This window comes from Podarcis bocagei (genome assembly GCF_964188305.1).
Source record: "Podarcis bocagei genome assembly, chromosome: 1".
NCBI lineage: Eukaryota > Metazoa > Chordata > Lepidosauria > Squamata > Lacertidae > Podarcis > Podarcis bocagei.
This window is the reverse complement of record NC_138125.1, coordinates 122,396,766-122,407,863: the sequence shown is the minus strand read 5'-3', so window position 1 is coordinate 122,407,863 and position 11,098 is coordinate 122,396,766. Positions and strand designations below refer to the sequence as shown.

General features: G+C 42.9%; 1 protein-coding gene and 1 long non-coding RNA gene across 3 annotated transcripts in view; one reads left to right on the top strand and one right to left on the bottom strand.

Moving 5' to 3' along the window:
* The window catches only part of PHOSPHO2 (phosphatase, orphan 2), a 266,822-nt gene extending 260,588 nt beyond the window's left edge, over positions 1–6,234 (top strand). Inside the window, exons 2-4 of one of the 2 annotated variants that reach the window (XM_081183054.1) lie at positions 1,153–1,283; positions 2,479–2,521; positions 3,690–6,234. In XM_081183054.1, coding sequence (XP_081039180.1) covers positions 3,711–4,433 — 723 coding nt within the window. In that variant the 5' untranslated portion in view covers positions 1,153–1,283; positions 2,479–2,521; positions 3,690–3,710 and the 3' untranslated portion in view covers positions 4,434–6,234. Of the gene's footprint in view, positions 1–1,150; positions 1,284–2,478; positions 2,522–3,689 lie in introns of those variants that run through there. The other variant, XM_081183055.1, reaches the window with a different exon arrangement.
* Positions 3,017–11,098, bottom strand: part of LOC308582320 — a 211,644-nt gene continuing 203,562 nt past the window's right edge. The window contains exon 3 of the long non-coding RNA XR_014005624.1: positions 3,017–3,031. This is a non-coding gene — a long non-coding RNA (uncharacterized lncRNA). The remainder of the gene's footprint in view (positions 3,032–11,098) is intronic.

Below are 11,098 nucleotides of genomic sequence, written 5' to 3'. Positions count from 1 at the left end.
CAACCCCAGAGTTGGTCACGACTGGACCTGATGGTCAGGGGTACCTTTACCTTTACCCTTACCCTAGATCGGCAGTTCTCCTTTCTTTGTAATTTGAAGCCATTGGTACTGGAGTGGGAGAAAACCATCTCCTTCCCTCTTCCATGTGACAGCCCTTGAGATAGTTGGAGCTGGCTGTCCCATATCTCCTCTCTTCTTATCCAACTTGCACATTCCCAGCTCCCTCAACCGTTCCTCACAAGGCTTGGTTTCCAGACCCTCGATTGCCTCAGTTGCCATCATCTGCACACGTTCCAGCTTGTCAACATCCTTCTTAAATTGTGGTTGCCCAGAACTGGACACAGTATTCCAGGTGTGGTCTGACCAAGGCAGAATAGAGCAGGACTATGACTTTCCTTGATTGGAGCGCTATACTTCGGCGGATGCAGCCTAGAATAGCATTAGCTTTTTTTGCTGCTGCATCACACTGTTGACTCGCGTTCACCTTGTGGTCTGCTAAGACTCCTAGATCCTTTTCACATCCACAACTGGCAAGCCAGGTGTCCTCCATCTTATATTTGCGCAGTGGATTATTCCTGCCTAAGCTCAGAACCTATTGAAATTCATTTTGTTAGTTTTGGCCCAGTTCTCCAATCTGTTAAGGGCCTTTTGAATCCCAATTCTGCCTTCAGCTGCATTGGCTACCACTCCAGTTTGGTGCCTGCTGCAAAATTTTATGAGCATCCCCTCAATACCTTCATCAAAGTTGTTTATAAAGGTGTTGAATAACAACAGGCCCAGGAGAGAACCCTGCAGCACCCCACTTGTCACTTTTTTCCAGGATGATGAGGAACCATTAGTGAGCACTCTTTCAGAACCCGCCAGGCAACCAGCTACAAATCCACCTAACACGTTTCCTCGCCTTGCTCATACTTTACCAGCTTCTTTGCAAGAATAACATGAGGGACTTTGTCCACAGCCTTACTGAATTGCGCCTTCCCTTAAAAAATAATAATCAAAAAGCGTGCAAGTCAATGTATGTTGCAAATATTATGAATACGACTCAGCTGGTGGGGAGCTGAGAAAGCAGTAACTGCCTTCATAGGCTTAAATATACACATGTATGCTCTCACCTGAATTTCCTTGGCTCTTCTTTCCTCTCTTCCTAACTAGATCTGTGGCGGCAGCTATGGAAAGCTCCAGACATCAGCTTGCTTGGGAACTGCTGGGAGGGAGCTGAATAGTGGAGCAGGTTACCAGACTGTTTCTGTCTCCTGTTGTTTCTTCCTTCCCCTCAGGACAAGGTAAATAGTGTTCTAATGTTGAGCACTGACCCAAACTGTCCGCTGCTTAGGAAGAGCAGGGCTGCCAGCGGAATGAAGAACTGTACTGTACATGCCAGAGGCCAGTCAACTGCTTGCCCTCACAGCAAAATGTTTATCCCTAAATGCAAGTGTCATTTGCTGCAGAGATTGCAAGGAGTTTGGAGGGCTGAGGATGTTTACATGCAGTTTATGTTGATAAACAGGGAATGGGAAAATAAAAAAAAATCCTTCCAGTAGCACCTTAAAGACCAACTAAGTTAGTTCTTGGTATGAGCTTTCGTGTGCATGCACACTTCTTCAGATGCACACAAAAGCTCATACCAAGAACTAACTTAGTTGGTCTTTAAGGTGCTACTGGAAGGAATTTTTTTATTTTGACTATGGCAGACCAACACGGCTACCTACCTGTAACAGGGAATGGGAAGTAAGGTTAAGTCGCTTCCCTGTTTGTTGCCTGTGTCCAGTACTTTTCTTTGGCTATATATATATATGAGGTGCCGCTAGTCATCTCTTTATAAAAGTGCTGCGCATCTGGGCACACAGTGATTGCAAAAAAAGAAGTTACTGACTCCATATAGGTGAGCACTGTCACAAAAACCCCTCTACCTGTGTCTAAAGAACACAAAAGCGGTTCAGAGTCTAGCGTGGATCATCTTACTTTATGCAATTGTGTGAATGCATATTTATTTTCTTGATCTGTTCTTGTCTTGCACTGTCTCCAAATTATTCATGTTCAACCAAGCAGTGCTTTGTAATGGTTCTGCTGGGATGAAGAGCAAGATTCTAAGCAAGTTGGCTCAAAGATTCAAAGATAACTACTACTGACAATGTGCTTAGAATTGCAGCCCGATACCCTTTCAATGAAAACGGAAGCATTGCCAAAGTTCTACTTTGTGTTTATGTATTAAGTCAATAGCTGGCACAATATTTATGTGCGTGTTTATATTCATACCCTGCTTTTAAGCCAAAATTGACCCCCAGAGTGGCTTCCAATTAAGTACAATATAATTAATGACATGTTGATATGGAAGGTGCACTTCTTCCAGCTCCTGGCATTTGATGTCATAATCCCGTCTAAAAGCAGCCCCTCTAATCCACTACTAGGGTCTTCTGACACTTAGATATACAATTTGTGTAATTTTGTCATTACATTATGTTATTTTGTCTAAATAGAAAAAAGAAGTTGGGATCACGTTCTTTGTGTTGGACTTGTACTGGTGAGTCCTGGGTTCAAATCCTCAATCTCCCCTGAACCTCACTTGCTCACTATAGCCATTATCTCTAAGCCTGCTCTATCTCCCAAGGTTATTTTGAGGATAAAATAGGAGGGAGAAGAGTATATATCACCTTGAGCTCCTTATAGATAGACTAGGATGATGATGTAAGTAGTCTTGTCTCTCTTTATGTGCAGATATTACAAAGGGATCTGCATTCATATTGGGGAAAACTGCTTTTTGTCTGACACCCTCCAATGAATTCAGATTTCAAACATCAGTGTCGGCTAGTGAGTACCATTGTATTGTTCCACTATTAGATTACAGTGGTACCTCAGGTTACATACGCTTTAGGTTACGGACTCCGCTAACCCAGAAATAGTACCTCGAGTTAAGAACTTTGCTTCAGGATGAGAACAGAAATCGTGCTCTGGAGGCGCAGCGGCAGCAGGAGGCCCCATTAGCTAGAGTGGTGCTTCAGGTTAAGAACAGTTTCAGGTTAAGAACGGACCTCTGGAACGAATTAAGTACTTAACCCGAGGTACCACTGTATCTACCTTTTGTGATGTACACCTGGCATTGCAACATACATGTGTGCATATTTGTTTGTGTCCACTTCAGGTCTAGACTGACCTGGTTGAAACATAACAAACTGTGCTTTATTGTTACGAGAACAATCTGCACACAAGAGGGGAGGAGCTTAAAACCTGAGAATCTGATTTGTAATAAACTGCAGTTTGCTGTTTCATTCAACTGCACCAAACTATAGCTTGCTATCAGACTTTTATCTGAAACCTATAAGGCAAGAATGAGGAACCTATGGCCTCGAGATTTGCCAGACAAAAATTCCTGTCATCCCTGACCATTGGCCTTCCTGGCTGGGGCTGAAAGGAACTGGAATCCAACATCAGCTGAAGGGTCAAAAATTTCCCACACCTGCTATAGGGTATGGTAAATAATTGCATATTCCAAATGGGTTTCATATCATAGGATACTGTAGATTGTAATACAGTACTTTCAAAAGCACACTTGAATACTGCCACACACAACCTGATTTCTGAATGAGATACAGTATTTTTTTCAGGCATAACTCCATTTCTAAGATCATGGTCAGACTGTAATATAATGCAGTAATAGCATACTTAAGCAAATAATTCTTTCTCATTTCCAGGTTTACATTTATCCAACAACAATGAAGGTTCTTCTGGTTTTTGATTTTGACCATACAGTTGTAGATGAAAACAGTGATACTTGGATTGTGAAATGTGCACCAGCTTCCAAGCTTCCTGATGAAATTAAAAATTCCTATCGAAAAGGATACTGGACAGAATATATGGGCAGAGTCTTCCGATACCTGGGGGACATTGGCATAAGAGAAGATGAGATGAAAAGAACTATGACAGCAATCCCTTTTACTACAGGAATGAAAGAGCTGATAGATTTTATTGGCAAGCACAAAGACTTTTTTGACTGCATAATTATATCGGATTCCAATGCAATATTTATTGATTGGATTTTAAAAGCTGCTGATGTATCTCAAGTATTTGATGAAGTGTTTACAAATCCTGCAAGTTTCAATGACTGTGGCTCTCTCACTGTGCAGAATTGTCACGCTCATGATTGTGCAAAGTGTCCTATTAACCTCTGCAAGAGAAAAGTCTTGGAAGAATTCTTAGAACATTTAAAGCCCAAGGTGAAATACTCACAAATTATATATATAGGCGACGGTGGGAATGACCTGTGCCCAGTAATGTGTTTGAAAAAAAGCGATGTTGTTATGCCTAGACAAGGGTATACGTTGGAGAGCCTGATTTCTCAGTTGTCTCAGAATCTTGTTCCCGTTGAGGCATCGGTTGTCGTCTGGTCATCTGGATTTGAGATACTGGCCTACTTAGAAGTACTTACAAAAGGATAGAACTAATTAATACTGGCAAATGGGTGGTGCTCTCCGAATCTTCTCACAGCAGAATCGTTTCTTTATGAATGTTAGAAGAAGAAATAACACTTTGTTTATGCTACTTTGATTCATTGTCTTCCCTTGTGCAAACTCGGTGGGGTGAGGTTCCTGAGAAAGGAGGGAAATTCATCAAAAGCAGCAGCAGGTGCCGAAGGTTGCAGTTCTGTAGACACTTACCAGCAAGTCCGTTGAACTCTAGAGGGCTTACTTCTGAGTAGACATGTATAGGATTGCACTGGAAGTCATTGTTAAATATAGTTGCCCTGTAATAGCTATGTTACATGAGATAAGCTGTTGGTAGGGTATGTTTTATGGGATATAGAAACTGTTTCCCTCTAATTATCTGATGGAGAGGAGAAATGCAGCAAGAGCTATAGCTAACGTTGCACTGTTGTGCCTCGGTGCCACGTTCAGCAACAGCTGTCCATTTAAGATGATATGATAGGTATCCCTATGAGCTAACTTTTAAAAGGTTGTTAATATCATGTGGGATGTGGCTTTGACTTCTCGTCTTGTGAACATCCCTCACCCGGAGCCCCTTGCAACCATTATAATTCAGCTGCTATTTGCAAGAAACGTAGAGCTTCCACACTGTATGTGAGTAACAAACCATTTCTGTATAACCTTCTGAAGCTCTTTCTTAAGGGAGAGTTGCTTCCCTTAGCCACAAAATCAGCCTAGAAACGGGGGCTAATTTTGTCGCGCACACATCTCATCCCCACGCATCTCATCCCAACGTGGCTCTTTTACATTATTTAGCATAATTCATTATCAACCACTAATCACAAAGTGAAAGCTGATACCATGTGTAGGCAGCATTAACAAGGAATAAATGAGAGCAACACTTGAAGGTTTCGTGTTGTCTGACTTCACGTGCCCATGCAGTGTCTGTTTTAATTGCATATGCCCTGTGAAGAAATTAAAAGAGATGATGGAACGATACGTGTACTCCTCGTAACAGGCAAAAAGGTGCTTCATATTAATGCAGCCTTCCATGTCTGCTTGGAAGCAATTCTCACTAATTTCAATAGGATTTACTTCCGTGTATGTGTGCATAGGATTGCAGCCTTAAAACAGAAGACAGTTTTGCTAAAACGAGTGTCCTGTGTATGATAATGTTGGAAAGGAGAGTGTATCAATCCGATTTTGAGGCATCTTGATGAAAGTTCCTGTGACTTGAGACACCATGTTTTGTACCTCATTGTAATACCTCTGAGGATATTACCCAGGAGTTTGTGGTCCATCTTCCTATGACATTTTATTAGCGTTAGAATGGTGTGTCTGAAATGAAGGGTTTGAAAAGTGGCATATATTGATAAACAGTATTGTGTTGACCCTTTTACCCTATTGTGAAAGGTGATTGTGTTAAAATGTTTTGCTTAATATGTGGAAAAAAATATTTAGATAAATTGGTTTTCCTTCCAGTTTTTGAAAGCATACATGAAGAGTAAAGAGCATAACTTGGTAGGCTTCCAGATTCTAGTAATTTGGTGGCAGACATCCCTTTGATGAGTGTACTTAGCAATCTGCTAAAATTCAAATACTGAGGTACAGTGATCAGTGGATTTCCTTGAAGATCCATTTCTTGCCCAGTTGTTATTTTGTCTGTATACAATGTGCCTGCTGCAAATTTTGGAGTATGTATATTCTTTAAAAATAAGAAAGATATAAATTTAATTTATCCTGTTTGTAGTTTTGTATTTAAGGATTCATGCTTATATAAAGAATACTTAATTAAATATTTTATTAAGTAACTACATTACAGTTTGAGGTCTTTTGCTTTAATGTAAAATCTTACTGCAGTGGAATTAAACAGAAGCAGCCTACATTTGTATAAACAGATCTGGTATTACAGAGATACTCAAGAGATTTTTGCACTCTTGACAGTGAAAGAACAAAAATACAATGGCAGTAATCCCATTGAATCAACTCTAATACAAATAACCTGTAACTGGTCTCAGTCAGCACCCCAAAACCCTTCTAAAATAACATTTCCACCTACTAAAAACTATGAAAATGTCAAGTTTTGCAGGGAAGGCGTTCCAAAGTTGTGCAGCCACAGAAAACGACTTGCTGCGAGTCATTGCCAAGCTGCGGCTAAGTTCTGGAAACTTTAACCTATCCTTGCATGCTCCTTTTCCTTTTTAGAAAAAAAAAATTGCTCTGCTGTAGCACGCTACTTTCAGTGTAAACTCCTTACTTGAGAAGGTCATAGGAGAAGTGAATGTTTAGGTTCAGGATGTTATAGGAATTCTAAGGTCTCAAATATAGAATAAATGTTGATAATTGCACAAGGTAAACACACATACATACCGTAAGTATATAAGCCACATGTCTAAAATAGTACTGGAGAGTAATCCGAAAGCCATCTTGGCTTTCCTAAAGACTCTAAATATTTCCTCTGCCTCCTTAATCCCCCTTGCCTGCGAACAGATAGGCAGATAGCAATCTGGGGAAGTTCCTGAAGGGATTCCTCTCCTATATCTATGAACCTCCTTTGTATTAATTGTCATTGTTGGCCCAGATGCTCTGCATTGAGGGATGTCTGACGGGCATCCTGATTGGACGGTTAAGTCCAGTCAAAGGCAACTATGGGGTTGCAGCGCTCATCTCACTTTCAGGCCAAGGGAGCTGGCGTTTGTCCATAGACAGCTTTCCGGGTCATGTGGCCAGCATGACTAAATGCTTCTGGTGCAATGAGACACCGTAACAAGTGCCAGAGCGTACGGAAACACCATTTACCTTCCCGCCACAGCAGTACCTGTTTATCTACTTGCACTGGCGAGCTTTAAAACTGCTAGGTTGGCAGGAACTGGGACAGAGCAACGGGAGCTCACTCCGTCATGGGGATTCAAACCGCTGACCTGATCGGCAAGCCCAAGAGGCTCCGTGGTTTAGACCACAGTGCCACCCGCTCCCGTAAATGTTTTGTGTAAACTGTGTCTGGAACTATGTGAAACTTGCTAAATCCTCAGGAATATCATACCTTGGCCTGCCTGAGCCACAGTAACCCCACCTTATGTGTGATGTAATTTCTCACCGTTTGTAGATGGGATGCGCTCCTTTCTCCACGCCAAAATGCAAACCCTTAAAAGAGAAGTTTCTTTTCGGTTCTGGGTCTCTCTTGCCTCGTTGCTAGCAGGGGAAGGAACTCAGTTGCAACAGAAGAAAATAAAGATCTGCCTTGCTTTCGCTGCATCCGGCCTCCATCCATTCATCTCTGACCAATCATGGACTTAGGGGACTCATTCCCTTGAGGCGTTGGGCAGCAAAAGCCAACCACCCTTATTTTTCCTATATTGAGGAGAACTTCATTGGTTCTTGGTGGCTCCCATTAAGTTCTGTGCAGCAGCAAGCAGCCTGCAATGTGGGCTCTGGCTAGACAGGGACTGAGCAAGGCAAAAACACAGACCCAGGGCCGGATTTAGGTTTGATGAGACCATAAGCTACTGAAGGTAATGGGGCCCTTTCTATGTCCAGCTGTCCTTTGTCAACAACAAATTGTCGCTGTTCTTTTGGGTTGAATATATGCTATATGGTAATTTACGGACCTAATAGGTATCTAAAGCCATTAGCACATGCAGAATGTAGGCACCCTATACATAGAAATGAGCAAACCAGTGATATTTTAGGGAGCAGGCGGAGCCCATGACTTACATCATAGGAGCCTACACAACACAAAAAACTGTTGCTGTATGTAAGTTTTATTTTATTTGTTTTTTATCTTATATTTTGGAAATGTACATCCAGTTTTTTCCCCCTTTAATTTTTTTTGGGCCCCCCAAGAGAGTGGGGCCCTAAGCTATAGCTTGTTTAGCTTATACGTCATGGGTAGGCAAACTAAGGCCTGGGGGCCGGATCCGGCCCAATCGCCTTCTAAATCCGGCCCACAGACAGTTCGGAAATCACCATGTTTTTACATGAGTAGAATGTGTCATTTTATTTAAAATACATCTCTGGGTTATTTGTGTTGTTGTTGTTGTTTAGTCGTTTAGTCGTATCTGAGTATTCGTGACCCCATGGACCAGAGCACGCCAGGCACTCCTGTCTTCCACTGCCTCCCACAGTTTGGTCAAACTCATGCTAGTAGTTTCGAGAACGCTATCCAACCATCTCATCCTCTGTCGTTCCCTTCTCCCTTGGCCCTCAATCTTTCCCAACATCCGGGTCTTTTCCAGGGAGTCTTCTCATAAGGTGGCCCAAGTGTCAAATGGGCCTTAGAAAGCACTGCTAAAAGTTAAATCTGTGATGACAGACTGGGCAAGAGATGTAGGACATAATATAATGTTTGAGGATTGGGAAAGATTGTGGAAGAAAGGGGTCAAGTTCACCGCATGTACTGTGTTAAAGGAAAATATAATGAAAATGATGTACAGATGGTATTTGACTCCTGTAAAATTAGCAAAGATATATCATAACTGTGACAATCTATGTTGGAAATGTAAAGATTGCCCTCTTAGAAGACAAAGTCCAGCAACTGGAGGAACGTGTAGCTACGCTCCAAAGAATTAGAGAGCTGGAGCTCTTCTTGGAAGCAACAGAGAACACCGTCTCCACCAAGGAGGAGACAGGGGACACCCCTGAGAAGGAGGCTAGTTCACCAACACAGGTGCCAGATATATGGAGAAACGTGACTCAAAGAAGTAGGAGGCCCAGGGTTCGCTTTGATTGTTTAGAAATACACAATCGCTTTGAAGTCCTCTCCCCTAGCATGGAAGACGAAGAACAGACTCCATTTGAGGATCTCTCCCTCATTACACTCGATCAGGTATATGAAGACGATCAGCAAAGTCAGTCCTCAGGGAATGTGCAGGCGACCTTGGAACGGACAGCTCACGGAAGAACCCTGACCAAACCTAAGAGGAGGCGTGTAGTGGTGATAGGGGATTCCCTACTGAGGGGAACAGAAGCAGTGATCTGTGGGCCTGACAAGATGTCTCGGGAGGTGTACTGTCTCCCCGGGGCTAAGATCCAAGATGTAACTGAACGACTGCAAGGAATCATAAAACCCACTGACAAATACCCCTTCCTCTTGCTTCATGTGGGAACCAATGACACTGCAAGCAATAGCCTCCAGAAGATCAAAAGAGACTACGAGGCTCTGGGCAGGAGATTGAAGCAATTAAATGCACAAATTGTCATCTCATCTGTCCTCCCAGTTGAACGACGTGGCCCAGGGAGAGAGGGAAAAATAGTGGAAGTGAACAGCTGGCTTTGCAAATGGTGTAAACAGGAACAGTTTGGATTCTTAGATCACGGACTGCAGTTTCTTGAAGATGGACTTCTGGCAAGCGATGGGCTGCACCTCACAACGGTTGGGAGGAATGTTTTTGCCAAAAATCTCAGAAACCTCATCAGGAGGGCTTTAAACTGACTAATATGGGGGAGGGAGACAGTGCTCCTGAAGGTAGGAGTCTATCAATTGATGATCATCCAAATGTCATAGACCAAATGGAGCAAACAGCACGCAGACCTAGTGGTGGGAGGAAAAAATCCTTAAATAAGAGACACGGGGGAATGATTAATGGACTGGAGGAGGGCAAATGTTGTCCCTATTTTCAAAAAGGGGAAAAGAGAGGACCCAAATAATTACCGCCCAGTCAGTCTGACATCAATACCAGGGAAGATTCTGGAGCAGATCATTAAGCAAACAGTCTGTGAGCACCTAGAAAGGAATGCTGTGATCACCAATAGTCAGCATGGATTTCTGAAAAATAAGTCATGTCAGACTAACCTGATCTCGTTTTTTGACAGAATTACAAGCCTGGTAGATGAAGGGAACGCAGTGGATGTAGCCTACCTTGATTTCAGCAAGGCATTCAGCAAGGTGCCCCATGATATTATTGTAAAGAAGCTGGTAAAATGTGGTCTTGACTATGCTACCACTCAGTGGATTTGTAACTGGCTGACTGACCGAACCCAAAGGGTGCTCATCAATGGTTCCTCTTCATCCTGGAGAAGAGTGACTAGTGGGGTGCCACAGGGTTCTGTCTTGGGCCCGGTCTTATTCAACATCTTTATCAACGACTTGGATGATGGACTCAAGGGCATCCTGATCAAATTTGCAGATGACACCAAACTGGGAGGGGTGGCTAACACCCCAGAGGACAGGATCACACTCCAAAACGACCTTGACAGATTAGAGAACTGGGCCAAAACAAACAAGATGAACTTTAACAGGGAGAAATGTAAAGTATTGCACTTGGGCAAAAAAAATGAGAGGCACAAATACAAGATGGGGGACACCTGGCTTGAGAGCAGTACATGTGAAAAGGATCTAGGAGTCTTGGTTGACCACAAACTTGACATGAGCCAACAGTGTGACGCGGCAGCTAAAAAAGCCAATGCAATTCTGGGCTGCACCAATAGGAGTATAGCATCTAGATCAAGGGAAGTAATAGTGCCACTGTATTCTGCTCTGGTCAGACCTCACCTGGAGTACTGTGTCCAGTTCTGGCCACCACAATTCAAGAAGGACACTAACAAACTGGAACGTGTCCAGAGGAGGGCAACCAGAATGGTCAAAGGCCTGGAAACGATGCCTTATGAGGAACGGCTAAGGGAGCTGGGCATGTTTAGCCTGGAGAAGAGGAGGTTAAGGGGTGATATGATAGCCATGTTCA